Source organism: Somniosus microcephalus, chromosome 14, assembly GCF_052327205.1.
Source record: "Somniosus microcephalus isolate GS21.2 chromosome 14, FLI_Smic_1.0, whole genome shotgun sequence".
NCBI lineage: Eukaryota > Metazoa > Chordata > Chondrichthyes > Squaliformes > Somniosidae > Somniosus > Somniosus microcephalus.
This window is the reverse complement of record NC_141000.1, coordinates 113,101,910-113,127,149: the sequence shown is the minus strand read 5'-3', so window position 1 is coordinate 113,127,149 and position 25,240 is coordinate 113,101,910. Positions and strand designations below refer to the sequence as shown.

Genomic DNA, 25,240 nt, shown 5'->3' with positions numbered 1-25,240 from the left:
CTCCAGACTTTGTCCAGTAAACACCTGTAAACCAACTCCTGCATTCTGTGTCTTCATTAACACACGGATACAACAGAGAGGAAAATGATTCTTGAACCCTTTGGCCCGTGTCAGAAAGTTGCTATCTTAGTCAATAATTTATTCTTAGAAGGGTCTCTTCTGCGTCTTGTACTGTTTCTCTTATATATCAGTGAAACCAGCCTATTTCCATCTCCTGAACCCCTGTTCTCTAACCAGAACACAGCTAATAAGCCAACTCTCCTAATTGTGTCTATTACTTCTAGTCATCAATCATAATATGGATAACCACTTTGTACTATACTCTCCTGACAGATATGATCATTTTCATTGACAAAGCAATTGTATTTAACTGACGTCAGTGAATGTCATCTGTACATTAATTAAACATGACACCACAGCATGTGATAAGTGGCAGTACCATTTAAACTTTACAAGTGATAATATAAACAGTGTAGGAGCAAAATACATTGAACCTCCAGTGCTCTGTGTCATGTAGTGGGAGGATGATGGTTAGAAACAAGTGAACATTTATATAGTGCCTAATTAAATCTTTCAGATGTTTCTCAAAGCACTTCACATACAATAACTTGAAGTGCACTTACCATTGTTATATAGACAAATGCAACAGCTATTTCGCGCATAGTCATTTTTTTGGTGGTGTTGGCTGAGGGAAGAATGTTGGCTACGACCTTAGAAAAACTCCCTGTTCTTCTCTGAATATTGCCATTGGATCTTTAATTACCACCAAAAAAGGCAGACGGATCATTGGTTTAACATCTCTTGTGACAAGCAGACAGATGGATAGCTTGCAGACACATAGACAGATAGATTGATAGACAGGCAGAGACAGATAGGGAGACAAACAGAATGATGGGCAGAGAGGCCGACACACATTATAGATAGATATATAAATAGACATAAATAAAAGGATAGACAGATAAATGGATAGATGCAGAAACAGCAGATGGACACAGTTAGATAGATACAGATATAAGTAGAGAGACAGAGTGATAGATATAGATAGATATAAGTAGATAAATAGTTATCTAATAGATCGATAGACAGATAGATGGGCACAGACAGGCAGTGGTTTGATAGATAGACATAGACAGACGACTAGATAGGTAGATAGATAAATAGACAGACAGATAGATAAATAAATAAATAGATAGACAAACAGATAGATAGAGGGACAGATAGTAGATAAATAGATAGATAGAGGGATGGATAGATAGATGGACAGATAGATTGATAGAGTCAGACGAATGTCGAGTGGTGCTGGGGTGGGTTGCCGGCTGGGCCGGGGCCGGTGCCGCTTTAAGAAGGCCCGGGGCGGGGGGCCGGGCTCCGCCCCGCTGTCGGTGCCGCTCAGTAAATGCCCGGGGGGGAGCGGGAGCGGGAGCTAAAGCCAGGAAGGTGGATCGCTGCTCACCGGCGCTCTCTGATCAGCGAGCGCTGGTGTAGTCGGGCGGTTTGAGTGTGTGTGAGCGGCCGGGCCCCGGGGAGGGGGAGAGAGCCGCCTGCGGGCAGTAATTGAGGCCGGGGATTGAGTGCTGCGGTTAGGCCTCTGCCCATCTCTGGGCGATGGCGATAATAAGGAAGTGCTGAAGATAAAGCGGGCACCCGCCGCATTAAGTAACGCAATTAAATAGTTTTAAAAAAAATAGTAAATTAATGTTAATATATTTTCTAAGCTCATTAATTTTCATAGCTTTGACCCTATTTTTTTGCTCTTTTTAAATATGTCTCCAACTGAAGAAAATATTTCCAATTAATGTATTTTAAAAATGTGCAGTGGCTAATTTTATATCTCTGTATAATCTTTCCTTTCCTTTGCTGCCCTGAGCCTGGGCTGGTTTACGGCTTGGCTTCAGCCATGTCTGACCTGGCCGCGGGGCCGGAGCCCGGTGTCCTGGCCGCGGTGAGCTGGTTTGGGTCGCTGGCCCTGTTCTTGGCCTCGGTCCTGACGCTGGCGCTGTACGGGCTCCAGCGGCTCTTGAGGGCTTCCCCCCGGGGCAAGGTGCGGGCCGGGGCCGCGGCCGGTTCTCCCCCGGCTCACCCCTCCGAGGGGACGGCCGCTCTTCTCTCCTGGCTGCTCGCCTTGGAGAGCTGGAACCGCGAGTGGCAGAGAGCCTGGGTCGCCGCGCTCAACGAGGCCGCCACAAAGAACGGGGTGAGTTGGAGGCTCCAGACACTGTAACCCGATTCACTCAGCGGCGGAAGATGTTGGCGGGGTTGGCCAGTCTCTGAAGGAGAAGGATGGGTGAATGAGTCAAGTGTCATGAGTCTTGATTTTAAGTGCAGTGAAACTCTAGGGATGTGGAAGTATGTGTAGGCTGGAGTATTTTGAGTTTTGCATCCTGTAACTTCTGGAGCTGCACTATTAGATTTGAAATGTTGACCTGTCTTTCACTCTTTAAGGGGTAAGCCATTTAGGACAGAAATGAGGAGGAATTTCTTCACCCAGAGAGTGGTGAACCTGTGGAATTCTCTACCACAGAAGGCAGTGGAGGCCAGTTCATTAAATATATTCAAGAAGGAGTTGGATATATTTCTTAAGGCTAAAGGGATCAAGGGATATGTATAGAAAGCAGGGACCGGGTACTGAATTTGGATGATCAGCCATGATCTCATTGAATGGTGGAGCAGGCTCGAGGGGCCGAATGGCCTACTCCTGCTCCTATCTTCTATGTTTCTTTGGTGTTGCATGACTCTTGATGTATTTCCAGCATTTGCTGTGTTTCTTTTTAAATGCAGATTTCCAACATTTATGCCTTTTCATTTATGTAATCAGGAGGGGAGTAACTTCCTGCGGAGCACTGTACCTTTCTGTTTGTGCCTATAGAAGATCAAAAATGTAGGTCACCCTTTTGAGGGTTGCAAGTAAAGCATTCATTGTGGTAGAGGGCACTGCAGTTCACTCTGGGAGCACGCCTGCCTGGTGTCCTGGCCTGCTCTCTGTTCTGAACTCGGGTGGTGCTGCTGCCCTTGCTCTGGCTCCAGTCTCCTGCTCCTTGTGTGGCGTGACAGCGATGAGTGGAACATTCTGTGCACATTATAAGCAAATTTCCCAACTCTCGGGAGCTATAGCGACTGATGAAGTGTAATATAGTGGATCATTTTTTTGTTTTTCACCATGTTTTTGGTTGGAAAGTAGAGGAGGGTTTGTGTGGGTGACTTTGTACGTGAACATCTGCGGTAACTGTCAGAAGTACAGTCTTTCATGGTGTTATACAGCTGTTCAATTGGACAGCAAAGGTCCCATGGTACTATTTGAAGAGAAGCAGCGGAGTCTTGTTGGTGCCCTTGTCCATATTTATTTCTCAACCAACAGCACCAAAACAGATTGTCTTGTTATTTATTCTTTTTAAAATTTGTTCCTGGGATGTGGGTGTCGTGCTCAGGCCTGGCATTTATTGCCCAACCCCAATTGTCCTTGAGAAGGTGGTGGTGAGCTGCTGCCTTGAACCACTGCAGTCTGTGTGGTGAAGGTACTCCCACAGTGATGTTGGGGAGGGTGTTCTAGGATTTCAACTCGGTGACGATTAAGGATGGGCAATATATTTCCAAGTCGGGATGGTGTACGACTTGAAGAGGAACTTGCAGATGGTGCTGTACACACGCGCATGCTACCATTGCCCTTCTAGGTGGTGGAGGTTGTGGGTTTGGGAGGTGCTGTTGAAGAAGCCTTGGCAAGTTGCTGCAGTACATCGTACACACTGCTGCCATGGGGTGCTGGTGGTGGAGGGAGTGAATGTTGAAGGTGATGGATGGGGTGCCAATCAAATGGGCTGCTTTGTCCTGGATGGTGTCGAGCTTTTTGAGTGTTGTTGGAGCTGCACTCATCCAGGCAAGTAGGGAGTATTCCATCACACTCCTGAGTTGTGCCTTGTAGATGGTGGCAAGACTTTGGGGATTCAGGAGGTGAGCCACTCGCCACAGAATACCCAGCCTTGGACCTGTTTGATAGCCACAGTATTTATGTGGCTGGTCCAGTTAAGTTTCTGGTCAGTGATGACCCCAGGATATTGATGGTGGGGGATTCAATGATGGTAATGCCATTGAATGTCAAGGGGAGGTGGTTAGACTCTTTCTTGTTGGAGATGGTCATTGCCTGGCACTTGTATGGTGCGAATGTTACTTGCCACTTATCAGCCCAAGCCTGAATGTTGTCCAGGTCTTGCTGCATGAGGTCATGGACTTTTTATGCTCACCCGATCAGGCAGACAGGGCCTCAGTTTAATGACTCCTCCAAAAGATGGCTCTTATGACAAGGGAACGTTCCCTTTCATTTTTTTTGGGTGTGTGGCCCCTTTTTTAAGGGGCTGCGCGGCCCATTCAAAATAACGCGCACGCGCGGTTTTTTCCCATTTAAGAGCTGGCTGCGCGGGAGCTCCAGAGTGCTGTGCAGCTTAAAGGGGACATTGCTCATGACTGTGCAACATTCCCTCTGTACCGCACTAGGGTGTCAGCCTGTGTGCTCCATAACCTGGACATGGAGGCCAAGAGTGCCTCTAACTGGGCCAATCTGACACTTGGGTTCAATAATCAGGACCAGTGAAAATTCTCAGGTGGTAGGGCTTCAAAAAATGCTTGATGGCTCCGTGAGCAAGTGCGCCATGTGCTGTTGTACTGAATCTTAGACTAGACAGGTCCCAGGCTCAATCCCTGGTTTGTTCGGAGTTAGCTGATCTCAAGCCAGTGTAGCAATGGGTCACTAGATATAATTAGTCTTGATGGATGCACCTGGACCTATTAACTGATTCCTGCTGGATTACCTAGAATTTACAGCACAGAAATGGCCCATGATGCTCCAACAGCCTCCTCCCACCCTACTTCATCTAACCCTACCTGTTTATTCCTTTCTCTCTCCTGTGTATAAACATGGAGTAAGGAGATGATTGGCTTGTTGGTTGCCGCTCCCATGGTAAAATAGTGTCCGCCGTGGCTCAGTGGCAGCACGCTCGCCTCTGGAGGTTGTGGGTTCAAGTCCCACCCCAGAGACCCGAGCACACAAATCTAGGCTGGCGCTCCAGTGCAGTACCGGGGGAGTGCCGCACTGTCTGGAGGTGCCCCTCAGGTGGACGTGAAAGATCCCATGACACTATTTCGAAGAAGAGCAGGACAAGTTCGCCAATATTTACCTCTCAATCAGAACCTAAAGATTTTCTGGTCATTATCACATTGCTGTTTGTGGGATCTTGCTGCTGCCTTTCTTGCATTCCAACAGTGACTACTCTTCCACATGTACTGCATTGGCTGTAAAGCGCTTTGGGACACCCTGAGGTCGTGAATGGCACTACATAAATGCAAGTCTTTTACAGTAGTCTGTCAGCATTCATTACCTAGACTCCCATGTGAAGGATGGCCACTTGGGAAGGAGGCCAGAGAATTGCTGCTGCTGGTGGAGTTGTACCTCAGTGAGTTGCTGCCTCAGAAAATGAGAATCGAAAACGAGAGGGGGTTGGGAGAAAGAGAGGCTCCTTGGTGTCTCAGTCCAAGGCTGAATTAAGACGTATTTGTTTTGATGCAAATGTTTCAGTTGCACTGGCGATGTTGCATCAGTCCCCTGTCACCCACAGGGAATGTCTATCAAAATTCTAGTGTTTTGCTGGCTATTGAGCATGCCGCATCCTATTCTCGGGTCTGACGAGTTCCAGAAACATCTTCAAGCTGGATGATAAAGTGAGCCTTGTTATGGCAGAGACTGCAGTGGTGCGTCTTACTTGAGAGTCAGTATTTCCATTCAGAAACATTTGCAAGTGTGTGTATATATAACAGGATATGGTTGGAAATTGCTCCTTATGACAATTTCCAGCTCTTAACAGGGCTGTAAAAGAAAGCAACAGACCATCTTTCGAATGACTGCTGTGTCTAATCCCACCATCTCCAGTCCTTCATTATTGCTTGAGATGTGGTTCTAGTTGTTACTGACCACTTGTTCGTAGCTGATTTTTTTTTTTAACCTATAGGGTTGCACACTGGGGTGCATGATGACCTTGCGGGCAGTCTATAGATAGGCAATATTCCTGGTCGGTCTTTCTGGGGCTGGCCATATTGCATGCTGTGAGCACAGAGTCTTGAGATTCTGTATTCTATTTTTTTCCTCCGTATTTATTAGCCTAGCTTCTTGTTTTTGTTGCTGTACGCTAATCTTCTGCAATAATGGCCTTCCTTTTAGGTAGCTGACTCTGTATTTTGGAAGTTGAGAAAGGGATTCCGGAAGTGTGTCAGCATTTGCAGGGTGTCCCCAGGAATAGTTTCCAATGTGGTCTACTCCGGATGATTTGAAGTTTTTTTTTTAAATGTTTAAAAATTGAATAACCAGATAATTTGATTGTAAGAACAGACTGTACTTATAGGAAAGTTTGAAAACTCTACTGTCGGTCCCTGCATTGTTTTGACAACAGGAAAACTGTTGTAACACACGCCCAGGGTACAGCTGCATCATGTGGAAATGAGCTTCAGACATGGGACGATCTATACAGAGAAAGGTGGATTATACCTGGCAGTATTCGAACTCCGAAGTCTGGATGCTGTAAATGTGAGAGTGAAGCTTGGCGCGCAGCCTAAATTTGATGAAAACGCGGGGAAGGGCCAAGGTCCATAGTGCGGGCATCAATCACCAAGGGAACAATGGAGAAGATCCCAGCTTGATTAGGTCATGCCAAGCCTGAGCTTTTAGAAGCCCGAGAATGGTGGGGAGGGAGGTCAGTCGTTCACAGTTTTGGGAAAAGTGAGTGGGAGTCGAGATGGTGCCGAGTCAGCTGTCAACTGGAGTTTGCAGGATGGCATATTTGGTGCTTTTTCTGCCGTGTACTTCTCCGGGTTAGAATAGGAGGCTGTGACTGACTTCATTTCAGCACCGTAGGGGGTGGTCGTGTTTAAGACAAGATCTGGTGAATCTGCATTGTATACCCCTCAAAGGCCAATGTATCCTTCCTGAGGGTGCGGTCTAACCAGAGTTTCATACATCCGTAGCATAACATCCACCCCTCCTTGTATTCCAGTCCGATTGAGATAAAGGCTAACATTTCATTAGCCTTTTTTTGTACCCGTCCACCAGCTCTTAGTGATTTCTGTACATGGAGCCCCAAATCTCCCTGCTTCCCCACAGCGTTTAGCTTCTTGATCATTCAGGCAATAAACTTGTACGTCTGAATCCATGCCGCTGTCCACCTCCGTAAGATATGGCCAGACTATTTGTCCGCTACAGGACGCCACAGAGGTTGCCCACCACGAAGCCAAGCTTCCATATTTAAGCCAATAATGCAAGAGCCAGTGGCTGCACTTCAGCATTCTGTATCTATCCAGAAAGTCCACAAATTGTACCAGGGTCAAAGCTTTTCACAACCCTCTGTCTATCCATTTATAAACTTCTGTGTCCACTCGCCACCGTTGACTATTGTCTGTTAAACTCGAATAGGGCGGTCTAACTTGCCTGTTGGTTTCCCAGCCTAATTTCTCCAAAGCTACGAACGCCGTGTCCTTGGTTTAGTGGTAGCGACTTTCATGGCATCAATCTTGTAGAGCCTGTTTCTGGCTGCATCCACGAGGCTCTTTAAAAAGACAAGTAATTTGAACCTTTTTTCTTTCTGAGAGCAATCCCTGTGTGACCTCCCGTTATTTCCCCAACTACTCGTACTGTGCTGGGGCTATGGGGAAGGGGTGGGGGTGTCCTTTCAAAGAGCCGGCACAGGCACAATGGGCCAAATGGCCACCTCCTGTGCTGTAAGATTCTGTGACGTCTTGGAATGAGATTACTAAAGTAGGGGCCAAATTAGCAGTTGCCACAAGAATCGAGATTGATGCTGCCCCAAACTAGGACCTTTTATAGGCAAGGTGCAGCCCACGTTAATCAGTCTGAGCTGAACTTTAGCCGAGAGGTGAAAGGCCAGTGCCGTCATTTTCCCCCCCCCCCTCTCCATTAGGTTTACTCGAGTTTTTTTTTAATCATATCAGCCCAACGAATCGGTGCGTCCAAACTTGTTTGTGCATAATTGATTAAACTGCTCGAGTTACTGCAAGTCTTGCAGTTTACAACGGGACTGAATTTCACAACCAGTTTATATTGGCCCAGACTTTGCGGTGGGTAACAACAGCGACACTGGCTGCGTTGTGGAACCGCGCTCCACCCCCCCCCCTCCACTGAGCTGGCAATCAGTGTAATCAGAAAAACTGATGAAAATTTGGGCTTTTCTGCAGTGATATCGCTGTTAAATACCCCATTAAAAGTTAGATCCTCTTGGATTAGGTGTAACTGGGGTTTTAATAGCGTATTGACTCTTTAACAGAGGTTATGGCCCTGAAAAACTAATCTTAACTTTGGAGTGTCAAATTTATCCATTTTAATAAAATTTACATTTTTAAGAAACGTTGTTCATCTTTATTTCAGGTTTGTCTTTTCCCCATGTGAGAGCCCCAATCTTTGTTTTGCTCTCTAACATTTTTAAAAGGTTAGAATCAAAGAAGCTTACCCACTTCCTGGTTCGCTGTCTTGAGAATTCTGCAGTGTGATTGGCTGCTTAGACAGCCCATTGACGTTACAGCAGCTCGCGTTAGGGGTTCCTCATTAACTTAACGCTGACTTCAATTGCACGTTGGAATAGCCGAACTGCTCGCTACGGAGATCGCGAGATCTTTGTGGGACGCTTGTTTGGGGGCCTGCAGCGAACGCCTTTGCTTTGCCGCTGACTGCAAATTATGGGCCATTATGGTTGGACACTGGGTAGGATCGAACCTCTTCTGCAAGTTCGGTCATAGTGTTTGTGCTGCAGGTGTTTCTCGTGCTTTGCTTAAATGTATTTGCGTGAACTCGCACAGAAACTACTGTGTGATCTATCTATCTTCCTCTTTCTTGTTTGACTCTTGTATTGCCAAACTTGGGATGTGTCTGGAGAGAGTAGCAGGAGTTATACAACACCGGGAGTACAGAACAAGTCATTACACATCTGTCGTTGATCACAAAAAAGCATGTCGCACAACATTAAACATTTGTTGAATGCATTTTTCTTTCCTCCATTATAGCTTACAGGTACAAATAAAGTCTTAACGACAATACTGAACCCCTGCTGCCGCAGGTTGTCAATAATGTACCTTTTTGGGGTTTGCTGTCAAATAACTGGGAATTCATTTCTGTTTTTTATTGTAGAGTTCGTTCCAGCTCACCATTGATAAAGTGGGTCCACATTCATCTCCACTTGCTTTGAGTCATGTTACCAGTGTTATCAAATCGGAACAACACTTGGTGAGTATAATGCAGTGTGTTGGCAGTAGGGCTCTGGTAGGTTTGTTGTGTTTACGGCGGCGAAGTGAATCCATTTGAGTATCTTACACTTTATTCAATCCCAAGACTATGTTGTGTTCCCAACACAGTGCTGTAGAGGTGTAAGATGTGAATGTGTGCCCTATAATTGCTTATGGAGTGACTTCCCAATCTTGACCAAGCAGTTGGACAGACATAGAACATAACATAAGAAATAGGAGCAGGAGTAGGCCATTCAGCCCTTCGAGCCTGCTCCGCCATTCAATGAGATCATGGCTGATCTTCTGCCTCAACTCCATTCACCGGCCCTATCCCTTGATGCCCTTACTAGTCAGAAATCTCGATTTCCGTTTTCAATATTCCCAATGACTGAGCCTCCACAGCCCTCTGGGGTAGAGAATTCCAATGATTCACCACCCTTCTGTGTGAAGAAATGTCTTCTCATCTCTGTCCTGAATGGCCGACCCTTTATCCTGAGGCTGTGGCCCCTGGTTCTAGACTCCCCAGCCAAGGGAACACCCACCCTATCAAGCCCTGTAATAATTTTGTATGCTCCAATGAGATCCCCTCTCATTCTTCTAAATTCAAGAGAATACAGGCCTAGTTTACTCAATCTCTTCTCAGATGACAGTCCCACCATCCCATGAATCAATCTCGTGAACCTTCATTGCACTTCCTCTATGGCAAGTATATCCTTCCTTAGGTAAGGAGACCAGAATTGTACACTGTACTCCAGGTGTGGTCTCACTAAGGCCCTATATAATTGGAGTAAGACTTCTTTACTCCTGTACTCAAATCCTCTTGTAATGAAGGCTTGCATACCATTTGCCTTCCTAATGGCTTGCTGCACCTGCACATTCACTTTCAGTGACTCATGTACAAGGACACCCAGGTCCCTTTGAGCATCTGCATTCCCCAATCTTTCACCATTTAGGAAATACTCTGCCTTTCTGTTTTTTCTACCAAAGTGGATAACTTCACATTTATCCACCCATCTGCCATGTTCTCGCCCACTCACTGAGCCTGTCGAGATCCCCTTGAAGCCTCTTCACATCCTCTTCACAACTGTCACTGCCACCTAGCTTTGTATCATCAGCAAATTTGGAAATGTTACATTTAGTCCCCTCATCCAAATCATTGATATAGATTGTGAATAGCTGGGGCCCAAGCACCGATCCTTGCGGTACCCCACTAATCACAGCCTGCCATCCTGAAAAAGACCTGTTTATCCCTACTCTTTGTTTTCTGTCTGTTAATCAATTCTCAATCCATGCTAGTATATTACCCCCAATTCCATGTGCCCTAATTTTGTTCACCAACCTCTTGGGTGGGACCTTTATCGAAGGCCTTCTGAAAATCCAAATACACCACATCTACCGGTTCCCCTTTGTCTACTCCACTAGATACATCCTCGGAGAACTCCCTCTATGGCAAGTATATCCTTCCTTTGGTAAGGAGACCAAAACTGTACTCCCGGCATGGTCTCACCAAGGCCCTATATAATTGCATCTATCAAGCTTAACATCTATTTCATCTCTTCACATATGGCAAAGTCTATATTGGTGAGTGTGGCTGGCTCCAACGGAAGCATCTTGCTGAAGTAGATGTGATTCAAACAATGAGGCCGTCAAATGGCCAGCTCTCGAAGCCCACATAGTTCAAGAGCATCACAAGCCAAGCTTTGACACAACCAGGTTTAATCCTTCCTTATCGATTTGAATTGTAGTGGAAGCGAACTCTGGAATTTCATTTTAGAGACAGCTTAATTATTCCAAAGATGAACTTATCCATCTGGCACAATAGCAAAATATTGCGGATGCTGGAAATCTGAAATAACAACAGAAAATGCTGGAAATACTCAGCAGGCCAGGCAGCATCCGTGGAGAGAGAAACCGTTAACCTTTCAGGTCGGAGACACTTCTTCAGAACTGGTAAAAGTTGGAGATGTAACAGATTTTACGCAGGTGCAGAGGCAGGCAGGGTAGGGGAGGAAGGAACTGAAGGGGTAGTCTGTGCTAGAATGCACAGTGGTTAAATATTGCAAATGGGGATGGCAACTTTGTAATTGGAGTGACCTAGGTTTTAAGGGGCTTTGGTTGACTTGGTGATAGCAGACTGCACCTAGTGAGAGTTACATAGGCAATGGCTCGGGGTTTTTTTGTTAACCTATAAACAGTTGCACCTTTTTGCTATTTTAGCAGCCTTCCGTTTGCTGCTATTTGATGGTTCACCAGTAGTTTTTCCGCATTTCTGAATAGGATGAAACATTGAGTTTTATCTTTATCATTTTAACCAGCAATGTACAAACTGTTCTGATCTCAGTCTCCGCAGAGAAATCTTTTTAGAATTTTTTTTTAATGATTCTCAAACCAGTATGTCCTGGGAAGTGGAAGTAGAATTGGCAGCGATGGTGCATTCCTGCTATGGCAGGAAATTAAAAGGTACATAGATGGGAAATGATCAAAATCCTCCACTTTCGGAGCTGTGGCAGCCTTGGTTTTGTTCCCAGTTTACGTTCCTTCTGATGTGTTCCTCCCAGTCACGGGTCCATGATTCCACTTAGTGAGTGATTATCTCAAGTGACTTGTATGAACAGGAAATGTTCTGTCCACACTCATTTTGTTTATTAATAGATTACCTATTAATAGATTACCATAGTTTTGTGTTATATGGTTTATCTTTGTGTAGTTGGTTATTTGTGAAAGCATTTAATAAATAATGAAACTATAATATGTTAACCCAGTCAATGATCATCTTTTAAACAATTCCCCCCCCCCCCCCCCCCCCCCAATACTGCGCTCTACTGTTTAGTTATTTAAGCATTGCATTTAAAAAATATTATTGGTGATTAATTTATTGGGCTCTACCAGTTAGCTTGATTGAACACAGAATTCATCAACTGCTGTACAGAATCATTGAATGTTGCAGCACAGAAACAGGCTATTCTCTCCGTAAGTCTGTGCCTGTTATTTTACCCACCTGAGGCTCCACGCCTGATGCCCCTCTCTTGCTTGCTCCCCGTGTCCTTTTAATCTTTTTTTTTCTTCCCAAGTAACTATCTTATTCCCAAAGAACTCTCGTACTTTGAACATTTTTGGCAGAGAATTTCACATTCTAATCACACTGTATACAATTTTTTTCTAACCTTTTAATTTGTGCCCTCTTGTTACTGTATTGCCGACCAATGAAAAAAATCTAACTACTTTACCATCTGGGCTTGGAGGGTTAAATTATGAGGGCATGTTGCATAGACTAGGCTTGTATTCCCTTGAGTATAGAAGATAGAGGGGTGATCCGATCGAAGTGTTTAAAATGTTAAATGGAATTGATGGGCTAGATATGGGGAAACGGTTTCCTTTGGTGGCCGAATCGAGAACAAGGGGACATAACCTTAAAATTTAGAGTCAGGCCATTTAGGAGTGAAATCAAAGCACTTTTTCTCTCACAATGTAGTAGAAATCTGGAGCTCTCTTCCCCCAAAAGGCTGTGGATGCTGGGACAATTCGAGCTGTCAAAACTGAGGGAATTTTATTAGAGAAGTGTGTTAAGGGATATAGAGCTAAGATGGGCACATATAGGTTGAGATACAGATCGGCCATGATCTAATTGAATGGCGGAACAGGCTCAAGTGGCTGAATGGCCCACTCTTCCTATGTTCCTTCCTAATATGATTCACTGGGACATATTACCTCTGCCACTATTGGGGAGACTGGGTATTATGTAACGAGAAAGGATTAATTAGCAATCTTGTTGTACGAGGCTCCTTGGGTCGGAGCGATCATAATATGATCGAATTCTTCATTAAGATGGAGAATGAAGTAGTTGACTCGGACTAGGGTCCTGAATTTAAATAAAGGAAACTACGATGGTCTGAGTCGCGAGTTGGGTAGGATTGATTGGGGAATGTCACTCAAAGGGTTGACGGTGGATAGGCAATGGCAAACATTCAAAGACCGCATGGATGAACTACAGAATTTGTTCATCCCAGTTTGGCATAAAAATAAAACAAAAAAGGTGACCTAACCGTGGCTAACAAGGGAAATTAGGGATAGCATAAGATCCAAGGAGAGGACATAAAAATTGGCCAGAAAAACCAGTAAACCTGAGGATTGGGAGCAGTTTAGGATTCAACAAAGGAGGACAAAGGGATTAATTAAGAAGGGGAAAATAGAATATGAGAGTAAGCTTTCAGGGAACATAAAAACTGACTCAAAAGCTTTTATAGATATGCGAAGAGAAAAAGATTGGTGAAGTCAAGCGTAGGTCCCTTGCAGTCAGAATCAGGGGAATTCATAATGGGGAACAAAGAAATGGCAGACCAATTAAATACATATTTTGGTTCTGTCTTCACAAAGGAGGACACAAATAACCTCCCAGAGATGTCGGGGAACATAGGGTCTGATGAAAGGGAGGAACTGAAAGAAATCAGTATTTGTAGGGAAATTGATGGGATTGAAGGCCGATAAATCCCCAGGGCCTGATAATCTACATCCTAGGGTACTTAAGGAAGTGGCCCTAGAAATAGTAGATGCATTGCTGATCATCTTCCAACATTTGATGGAATCTGGAACAGTACCCATGGATTGGAGGGTAGCTAATGTTACCCCACTATTCAAAAAAGGTGGTAGAGAGAAAACGGGGAATTACAGACCGGTAAGCCTGACATCGGTAGTGGGGAAAATGCTAGAGTCCATTATAAAAGATGTAATAGCAGAGCACTTGGGAAAACAGTGACAGGATCGGACAAAGTCAACATGGATTTACAAAAGGTAAATCGTGCTTGACTAATCTACTGGAATTTTTTGAGGATGTAACTAGTAAAATAGATAAGGGAGAACCAGTGGATGTGGTGTATTTGGACTTTCAGAAGGCTTTCGATAAGGTCCCGCATAAGAGATTAGCGTGTAAAGTTAAGGCACATGGGATTGGGGGCATGGTATTGACTTGGATAGAGAACTGGTTGGCAGACAGAAAGCAAAGAGTTGGAATAAACTGGTCTTTTTCCGAGTGGCAGGCAGTGACTAGTGGGGTACCGCAGGGATCGGTCCTTGGACCCCAGCTATTCACAATATATATTAATGATCTAGAGAAGGGAACTAGATGTAATATCTCCAAGTTTGCAGACGACACAAAGCTGGGTGGGCGTGTGTGCTGTGAGGAGGATGCCGAGAAACTACAGGATGATTTGGACAGGTTGGGTGATTGGGCAGAAGCATGGCAGATGCAATATAACGTGGATAAATGTGAAGGTATCCACTTTGGTGGCAAAAACAGGAAGGCAGATTATTATCTGAATGGCAATAGATTGGGAGAAGGGGAAGTGCAACGAGACCTGGGTGTCCTTTTGCACCAGTCGCTGAAGGTAAGCATGCAGGTGCAGCAGGCAGTTAAGAAGGCAAATGGTATGTTGGCCTTCATAGCGAGAGGGTTTGAGTACAGGAACAAGGATGTCTTGCTGCAGTTGTACAGGGCCTTGGTGAGACCACATCTTGAGTATTGTGTGTAGTTTTGGTCGCCTTATCTGAGGAAGGATGTTCTTGCCATGGAAGGAGTTCAGCGAAGATTCACCAGGCTGATACCTGGGATGGCAGGAATGACTTATGAGGAGAGATTGGGACGATTGGGCTTGTACTCGCTGGAGTTTAGAAGAATGAGAGGCGATCTTATTGAAACATATAAGATTGTGAAGGGGCTTGATCGGGTGGATGTGGTGAGGATGTTCCCAATGATGGGTGAAACTAGAACTAGGGGGCATAATCTTAGAATAAGGGGCTGCTCTTTCAAAACTGAGATGAGGAGAAACTTCTTCACTGAGGGTAGTAGGTCTGTGGAATTTGCTGCCCCAGAAAGCTGTGGCAGCTACATCATTAAATAAATTTAAAACAGAAATAGACAGTTTCTTAGAAGTAAAGGGAATTAGGGGTTACGGGGAGCGGGCAGGAAATTCGACATGAGTCTATGTTCGGAACGGTCATGGCCCTGTGGGTAACGGAGCGGGCCCAGGGGCCGTGTAGCCTGGTTCTGCTCCTACTTGTGTTCTAATTCTGCGTTAGATTTCAGGAGATGGTTCTATTCCTGTTCCTGGCTGGGGTGGAGATCACCTTTTACAGAAGGTAAGTACTGTAGAAAATATAGGGACAGTGATCTCCTGGACGAGTTTCGATCGCCTAGATGGGTCGGAGAGGAATTTCCCAGATTTTTTTCTCCCAAATTGGCCATTGGGTTTTTTATCTGGTTTTTTGCCTCTCCCAGGAGATCACATGGGTTCGGGTGGATGGAGAGTGATAGAAGATTTGAGGTTAGGATCAGATCAGCCATGATCTTATTGAATGGTGGAGCAGGCTCGAGGGGCTGATTGGCCTACTCCTGGTCCTATTTCTTATGTTCTTATCTCATTAAAACTTATAAAATTCTGACAGGACTGGACAAACTAGATGCAGGAAGGATGTTCCCAATGGTCGGGGAGTCCAGAACCAGGGGTCACAGTCGAAGGATAAGGGGTAGGCCATTTAGGACAGAAATGAGGAGGAATTTCTTCACCCAGAGAGTGGTGAACTTGTGGAATTCTCTACCACAGAAGGCAGTAGAGGCCAATACATTAAATATATTCAAGAAGGAGTTGGATATATTTCTTAAGGCTAAAGGGATCAAGGGGTATGGGGAGAAAGCAGGGATCGGGTACTGAATTTGGATGATCAGCCATGATCGCATTGAATGGCGGAGCAGGCTCGAGGGGCCGAATGGCCTACTCCTGCTCCTATCTTCTATGTTTCTATGCGTCAATACAATATAAACCGGCTTTCTCCCCAGGTTCCTGTATTCATTCCAAATGCTTCCATTTACCATAACCGAAGATTTAGAATGAGGTTGTGGGGGGGGACAATATTTGCCTCTCCTTCACTAGAAAGATAATTTATCCACTGTCACACGTGATCATGTCACAATACAGCGACTTGGTACCACAGAACATGCAGCAGTCTTGTGTGGTATGTGGCCCGAGAATAAAACACTTTTTTTTGTGTTCAGTCCTTTTTAAACTTGTTAAATTTGCCACTGTGAGGTATAAGCAACCCATTACAACAAGATTCTGGTTTATAGAAAGGTAATTCACTGATTTATGCACCAGGTGTTACTTGGGTTTTTGTTGCGCTGTCTCCCACCATATATGCTCCATTTTATATTTATCTCTGCAACGTGATTTCTTGATGTGTATATAGCTTTTGAAGTATAAATGAGTAATGATGACGGAAGTAAAAATGACTGGTTACTTTTGTGTGAATTATAAAATGATATACCATATTATAAAGTTAAATTGGAAGTGATTATCGGAGAACTACTGTCTTGTATTTAGTGCATTTTTGTTTTGAGCATCTCCTTCATCTTTGGCCAGATGCCTGACCACGGGTCATCTGTTTACCTCCATCCATGCAGCTGGTAGTGTGGGCATTGAAGGCCTGACCACGGGTCATCTGTTTACCTCCATCCATGCAGCTAGTAGTGTGGGCATTGAAGGCCTGACCACGGGTCACCTGTTTACCTCCATCCATGCAGCTAGTAGTGTGGGCATTGAAGGCCTGATCACAGGTCATCTGTTTACCTCCATCCATGCAGCTAGTAGTGTGGGCATTGAAGGCCTGACCACGGGTCACCTGTTTACCTCCATCCATGCAGCTAGTGGTGTGGGCATTGAAGGCTTGTTTTGGGAGTTCTCATCCAATGTCCACACATGGAACCTTTTCAGCAGATAACTCTGGATGATCGGGAGCAGGGACCTTAACTGTCCCTACTCTCTTTTTTCCGCCTCCGTTCTTCCTTTCCCTCGCACCCGTCCTCTCTTCCCTACCACAAGAGCCAATTGTAGCACCCCACAAATTTTCCCCTGGCTGAGATCAGCTAACTCAGCAAAGATTGGAAACCTCTGTTCTGCGCGAATGTGGGGAAGTTCACTTGGCCATCAAATTACTGACGGAGACTTAATAGTTTTTGTGACAATATTGGTACTGTTGATATTTTTACACATTTTAACACATGCATCCCTGGCTGGCGATGTTCCCAAAGCTGTCATCTAATCAAGGGGTTTTGCTAGCTTTGTGTATGAGGAAAAACTAGTGAATCCTGTCCACACCATCTGATTATCCTTGGATTAGATTGAAGCTGTGAATTTGTGCCAGGGTGGCTTGGGTTGGGTTGAAGATCTCCACTGCCAATCGGTGCTCTGAGTTGTTGATGTGCGATTGTCATTGCTGCAACTCCATGAAAACAATTTGTGGTTGATTTACCAGAAAAATTCTACATAATTTTGTACCGGCCAAATGCTGTTAAACCTTCGTTCGCTAAAAAAATTCTGTTGACGGCTTAGTTAATAAAGACAGTGCTGAGGCATGAGCGATCAGGAAGGGTTCAGGTACAATCCTTCATCTATATACTGAATTAAGCAGTTCCAAAGGCTCGGCAATTGGATTCCACATTCCTTTCCTAAGCTAAGGAGAGGGAAGTCGGCCAGAGTTCCTGCTCCTGATGGCTCCAGCCCATTTTCCACTAGACTCGCTGTCTAGACTCGCATGAGGAATGGAGAAGTATCAGAAGGGGCCAGGCACTTGCGGGAGCATACCCCAGCATGAGTTAGCACTTGCAGGTGCAGGGAAAGGGCTAACAAAACAAAACTGGGTTTGCTTTTCAAAGATAAATCATATTTAAGTGGCTACAACTGAGTAAAATAGAGAATTGAGATCTGCTAGTATAGTACTGCCGTAAACATCTAGTTGACCTGTGAGTAACTGCATTCTATAGGCTAGCTGATGGGACATGTAGTGAATTTGGTACAAACTCTGCAGTAAAGCTTGTTGTGAATCTGGTTTTAGGTTTTTGGATGCCATGTGACTGGAGAGCACGCTCAGTTTTCTATCACTGTGACCCAAGACTCGCCTGTTGCCATGAGACTGGAATCCTTTAATGTCCAAGTGTCGCCACTTCATATTCAGGTACAACTTGGAAAGAATTATGAACAACTCTTTTTATAAGGAGGCTATTAAACATTGAAATAGGGGCCAACACTTTTTTTTTTAAATATCAGTTTTCAATGACGCAACCTCTTTAAATACAAAGAATATTTTTGTGTATTTGCATTTGGCTTACTGTGAGGCTCTGTGTCTGTCTCTGTCTCCATCCCGTTTCCCTGCTCCTCCTCCTCCTCCCTCCACCCCCACCCCCCCCCAATCCCCCAAGTTGTGTGCAGTTTTCCACAAAACAGCAGTGATGTGCTGGAAATGATTGACAAAACAGATTGTTGTTTAGCTTAGGATTTTTTTTTCTCTTTAATTTCCACCAAGACTCTGAATGCTTGAATCATGCTTCTCTTTGATCTATCTTCTAATGGGAACCGAATCTAATTGGCTGGCATGAGAGGCTCATTGAGTAATGGGAACTTAACTCCAGACACACAGCAATGTGGTTGACTCTTAACTGCCCTCTGAAATGGCTTAGCAAGCCACTCCGTTGTATTCAAGAAGGCGGCTCACCACCACCTCCTCGAGAGCAATTGGGAATGGGCAATAAATACTGGCCTTGCCAGCGACGTCCACATCCTGTGAATGAATAATTGGAAAAAAAAATTCTGGTAGCCAGATTATACTCTACTGACATTTTCGAGCAGCACAAGCCTGGGTTTCTGCCAGAAGCACTGAGAAGGCTGTCATGCACAGCTGGTGTAACCTAACCTGCCAGTCTGACCTGAGGAGTAACCGTGTGCAGACACACAAAGGTCTGCGGTATTAACGCACATCATGACCTGTGTTGGGTTACAGAATCCCATTGCTCTTCGTGTTACAGTGGAGCCAATGCCAGATTACTGCTCCAGACCCTTGGAGGTTGCGTGTAGGCAGCACACGGCGGGCAGGTTTGACTTTTGGCTTATTTTACACTGGGTTTTGCACCACTTGAATTATAAATGCAATGTGAAAATCCCATAATGAGGTTATTGGGCATTTTGCTTGCAATACTCTCTCTGGCTCATTCCACTCCAATTCTGGAGTGTCCAAATTGCTGCTACTTTCTAATCGATTTACAGCTTTTTTCATGATCCCATGGGTTCTTGATTTTTAGCTGTTCCCCTCCTGTGAAATGCCTTTCTACCAGATACTCTAGATTCATAAAATCAACTGCATCGCCCATATCCACTCTCTCCATTCTGTCCTGAGGATCCCAGTGCATTCGTAAGCTAATGCAGTCTTTCCACTGCCACGGATTGGCTGTAATTTATTGCCTTTGCTCTTGCTAGATGCTTCTGAATTACTTGATGATATATTCCAGTTCTTTATTTACCATTGATGTTGAGCTAACTGGTGTATGAGTCCCAGGGTTATACCTCTTAATGAAGGATTGGAATTGAATAAATCTGAGCTCATCCCACGTCCCAAGAGCTTGCTAAAATCTCCACGACAGGGCATCGGTAATTCTGGTAGTTCAAGCGATCTGAAATGTTCCGAGCAGAGTTCCATTTCTTGGGCAAGGACGCAGCGCGATGGGCTTTAAAAGCCGCTTTAGTTCACTTCAAAAAGGACAGCCAAGAGTGGGCTTGTTTTTCTTCACAATACTAATGGAAATTGCGGGGCTAAGTAGGTTTTTTTTTTGACGGCAAATTATTAATTAGAGAAAAGGTGGCATGCTCGACTTCTGTTCGGTGCAATTTCACCCCCCCATAAATTGTGATCTTTGATCAATAACTAGGAATTTTCACTGTGTTTTGCCCTTTTTGAGGACAGTGAGAAATCTGCTTGGAAGTATTTCCTGTGGTTATTCACCTCCCTCACAATGTGTAAGCTAGGTGGAGCCCACGAGCTGCACGTGCAGCTTGTCCATGCTCTGTTGGAGGGATGGGACCAATGGCTTTTTTTGCTCCATAATTTCATTGTGTGATCTTCCCGAGGTTCCGGTTGAGCAATTAAAAATTCTGTTGTAACTTATCGCTACTAGAGCAGGAGCAAGCATGGTGCACTTTGCATGTACAGAGTGTTTGTGGGGGGGGGAGACTGGAAGAAAGCGAGCCTTCTGTGTTGCTATGATGAGGTTTTGAATTTGGACCTGGTGAGATGTCCAGGAGGTAACTTACTAATGTTTTGTTTCGGCTTTACACCAGTTGCAGTATAACTACAATCGATAGTCTTTTAATGTTAAAATTTACAATAACAAGTTGTATTTATATAACCCCTTTTTTTGAAGGTAGGGTAAAGAAAAACCAAAGTGCTTCACAGAGGCATAAGAAAGAAAAAAAAGTATTGGATGGGATGATCAAAAGCTTGATCAAAGAGATGGGATTTAGAGAGGAGCATAGGGGCTATGCAGCTGGAGGCATGGGTCCCAATGAGTTGGTGTGGGGATGGGGTGGTGCAGGTGGAGTTCTGTGATGATCATGTTGGCGTGGGAAGAGAAGCCGTTGATGGTGATGGTTTAGCTACGATTGGGTGCAAAAGATTGGAATCAGCGAGGCCAGTCCTTCTAAGTCAAGACAACAGAGGGGAAGCATTGAAGGAGGATAATGTGATTGATCATGTCAAAGGTTGTAGAGAGGACGGACAGTGACAGAGAATGTAATTCATGACTTTGATTAGGGCCATGTAAGTGACATCTGGGCACTGCAAAGCTCACTGTATAACTTGGGCCTACCAGTCCCACATTATTCCAAGTAAGTCAGACTGCTACATGTAGCATAACTGAGCCCTAAATTGAATGTGTTGGGTTGGGAGGGGGGGGGATTTTTCTTCCTTTAGTAACTTCGCCTGTTTCCACAGCTGGAGATTCACATTCAAGAAGTTGATGTTGTCCAAGTCACGTGGAGTCTGGTGGACTCGCAAAACATAAATTTGAAAGTAACACCAAGAGTAAGAAAGGAGGTGAGTGAGTGACTGACTAGTTTTTTCGGGTGTTACTTTAGTTGTCTCATTACTTTCCAGCCTTGGCATCCTGAATATAGAAGCTAGAAAGCAGATCTCCATTGCACGCTTCGATTTGGCAAAACTGACCACTGACCCTGGCTAAAGCCAAGCATTTTCCAGCTGGAGAAACTGGATAGTGGCCATGAATGGGAATCCTACTTAACTTTTTGGACCCTGCCCACCCAGGCCACGGGCAGTGAAGCCATTTGCTGCACCCCTGATCAGCTGAAATCTGCTAACTTGGCACAACTTAGAAGTCAAATTTGGGGCCATTTGATCCATTTGACTTGGTTTCTCACAGGGTAATGCACTTAGCCATTGTGCTGTCTTGTTCCATCAAGTTTTTGTTAAATTGTGCTTATTCTCATCTATGTTTAATGTGTGAAGTGCTAGGAGGCTGCGATGTATACTGATCTGTATGAGAAACAGACTCAAATACAGTGTTCTATCTTGATTGCAGTTAAGGCTGCGCTAATGATTTCGAAAAGGGAAGTGGCTAACTTGTACAGTTCGGCAGTGCCATTTTTGCTGTGGTTAATGTTCCAGTCTTAATAGAACCCATGGGGCCACTTCCAATTCCTGGCCAAGTCTGCCATTTTGAGTTCTAGGAGGTGGGAGTTTGAATGACGACATCCATGCAAACAGTTATTTATAAGTAACAGACCTTAAACAGTTCCCCTCTGAGTCGCACACCATCCTGACTTGGAAATATATTGCTGTTCCTTCATCGTCGCTGGGTCAAAATCCTGGAACTCCCTCCCTAACAGCACTGCGGGAGTACCTTCACCACACAGACTGCAGCGGTTCAAGAAGGCGGCTCACCACCACCTTCTCAAGGGCAATTAGGGATGGGCCATAAATGCTGGCCTTGCCAGCGACGCCCACATCCCATGAATGGGGAAAAAAAACAAGCCCTGTATCATTTGTCAAATTGGGCATTAAAATGAAGTTTAGAAGCAGGGAGTGTTTGTAAATGAATGCTGCATATAATTATTTAAAAACTGATTATCCTGTTTTCAACTCTGATACTTTCAAGAAAATGGACGACTGTAGATATTCTTATTGTTTAGATACCCTGAGCATGTATAAAGCACAAAGTTAAAATGTTCCTGTCCTGTGCTATGTGTGTTTGTTTAGGGGGAGGATAGGGAAGAAGTTGTAGCTGCCTAAATATATCAATCTAGGTGGGTAAATTGTTGGAGAGAGCAGGGCCTAAATTAGCACAGGCAAGATGACTGAATTGTCTCCTGTGCTGGCAATTCTATTACTAAAAGAGAAGGGAATAGAGCGCAGAGAATGACTCTGTTCATCATCCAGCTGGCATAGTCTTCTGAGCCCAGTCTGGATGGCTTCAATATTGCAAAATGAATTGAAGTACTATATACTGGATGGAGATTCACACAGTATGCTCTTCTTTTCTGCAACTATTCTAGGCCCGAGTTGTCTACCAATTCAAATCGGAGGTACTTGTCAAAGATTACATAGAATGTGCAGCATAGAAACAGGCCATTTGGCCCAACCAGTCCATGCCGGCGTTTATGCTCCACTCGAGCCTCCTCCTGTCTTTCCTCATCTAACTCTATCAGCATAACCCTCTATTCCCTTCTCCCTCACATGCTTATCCAGCCTCCCCTTAAATGCATCTATACTATTCACTTCAACCATTCCCTGTGGTAGCGAGTTCCATATTCTCGCCACTCTTTGGGTAAAGAAGTTTCTTCTGAATTCCCTATTGGATTCCTTGGTGACTATCTTATATTGATGGCCTCTGGTTATGCTCTTCCCCACAAGTGGAAACATTCTCTCTGTGTCTACTCTATCAAAACCTTTCATAATTTTAAAGACCTCTATTAGGTCACCCCTCCGCCTTCTCTTTTCAAGAGAAAATGTAGATAGATGATAAATTGTGCAAATTAACTCCCTAACTTCAAGTTATCCCATTACAAAACAACTTTCGATGATGTTTTGTTTGCAATCGCCTTTAACTGGGTAACTTTTTAAAGGTATCGTGATGGTCGTACTTTTCTATAAATATATTCCCCATTTCCACACTTCAGTCAGTTGGGTGAAGCTGAATGGGATCCTGATCTCTCTGCATTTACTCAGGCTAGGATCTACTAAAATTTGCCGATTTTGAAGGGAAGTGACTGGACCTGCCTCTGAGCTTGTGCCTTTTGAATCGACCGCTTTTAACCATATTTTGAAGTCTATTTCTCACTAGTTTCTTATCTAAATTAGGCGGATGAAGGGGATACAGACCTGGCGACGATCTATACGCTGTTACAGGACATGTTAACTTCTGCCCGTCCCATGGTCTTGCTGAGTATGAAGGCTGCACCTTTAAAGGAAAACCATGTGAGTATGGGGGTTTTCAGCCTACATTGTCTTCATTTCTAAAGTGAATATCCCCCACACTGAGTTCCTCACTTTTCACTGTTCAGCCTAACACATTGGAATTATGAATCCCCACGATTCATATTTGCCTATAACTCTACGAATGTTCATTGTGTAGAATTGTGCCTTGTATACACTGTGTTAGACGATATCCATGCAATACAAGTTTCTTTATGCATGTCCAGCCCATAGTTATTGACACACTCTACCTATATGTAGCTGATGAAACACCAAGAGAAACTGATTGAAATATACACATTCAGCAAATCAACAAGGCTTTATAACTAGAGGGCTAGAATATAAAGGAGAGGAAGTTTTGCTGCAGCTATACAAAGCCCTAGTTAGATCACATCTGGAGCGCTGTGTACAGTTCTGGGCACCACACCTTAGAAAGGATATAATGGCCTTGGAAGGAGTGCGGCAAAGATTCACCAGAATGTTACCAGGGCTCCAAGGGGTGGATTACGAGGAGAGATTACATAAACTAGGCTTGTGTTCCCTGGAATATAGAAGGTTAAGGGGTGATTTAATTGAGGTTTTTTGTATATTGATAGGATAGATAAATTTTTCCGCTGCTGGGAGAGCCCAGGACAAGGGGACATAACCTTAAAATCAGAGCCGGGCCATTTAGGAGAGGTTAGGAAACACTTCGTCACGCAAAGGGTGATAGAAGTTTGGAAACTCACTCCCACAAAATGCAATAGATGTGTTTTTTTTGTTATACTCGTTCTCTGGATGTGGGCGTTGCTGACGAGGCCAGCATTTATTGCCCATTCCTAACTGCCCCCGAGAAGGTGGTGGTGAGCTGCCTTCTTGAACCACTGCAGTCCACGTATACTTCTTTTGTAGCGGTTTTGTTACAACTGAGTGGCTTGCTAGGGCAGTTAGGAGTCAACCACTGGCGTCACACAGGCTAGACTGGGTAAGGACGGCAGATTTCCTTCCCTAAAGGACATTCATGAACCAGATGGGTTTTAAACAACAATCCAGTAGCTTTTAGTCCAGATTTATTTAATTAACTGAATTTAAATTCCCCAGCTGCTATAGTGGGATTTGAATTCCTGTCTCCAGATCATTAGTCCAGGCTCTGGTTTACTAGTCCAGTAACATAACCACTATGCTACTGTACCACTGAAGCTCAATCAATAATTTTTAAATATGAGATTGATAGATTTTTGCTAGACAAGGGTAATGGAGTTAGGATACAGTCCAGTCATGATCTCCAAACACAGATGGGTTTTGTGAAGTCTTTTTTTTTTTAATTTAAAAAAAGGTAGGTGGAGAGGCAGAGGGGATTAGGGAGGGAATTCCAGAGAGTAAGACCAGGTGGGTGAAGGCCCTGTCACCAATATTGGGGGTGGGATGGGAGGTAGAAGTGGAAGAAGAGATCTGCACAAGTAGGACAGTTGGGAACAGCCAACAGGGAAATGTCAGACTGGAGATGGTTGCAGGGATAAAATGTGGTGAGGCCATGGAGGGGATTTAAATTTCACGAATTATTGGATGGGCAGCCAGTGTGAATCCGCGAGGGCAGGTGTTGGGTGAGCGGGATTAGTGCGGGACAGGGTGTGTACCCCAAGTGTTTTGAACAGGCTGGAGTTCATGGAGCTTGGATGAAGAGGACCCAGCA

General features: G+C 44.5%; 1 protein-coding gene across 1 annotated transcript in view; it reads left to right on the top strand.

Moving 5' to 3' along the window:
* The first annotated feature begins 1,121 nt into the window (after positions 1 to 1,121).
* c2cd2 (C2 calcium dependent domain containing 2) overlaps positions 1,122 to 25,240 on the top strand; it is a 51,823-nt gene continuing 27,704 nt past the window's right edge. The window contains exons 1-5 of the mRNA XM_086007223.1: positions 1,122 to 2,194; positions 9,173 to 9,268; positions 18,148 to 18,267; positions 21,073 to 21,174; positions 23,455 to 23,571. Coding sequence (XP_085863349.1) covers positions 1,796 to 2,194; positions 9,173 to 9,268; positions 18,148 to 18,267; positions 21,073 to 21,174; positions 23,455 to 23,571 — 834 coding nt within the window. The 5' untranslated portion in view covers positions 1,122 to 1,795. The remainder of the gene's footprint in view (positions 2,195 to 9,172; positions 9,269 to 18,147; positions 18,268 to 21,072; positions 21,175 to 23,454; positions 23,572 to 25,240) is intronic.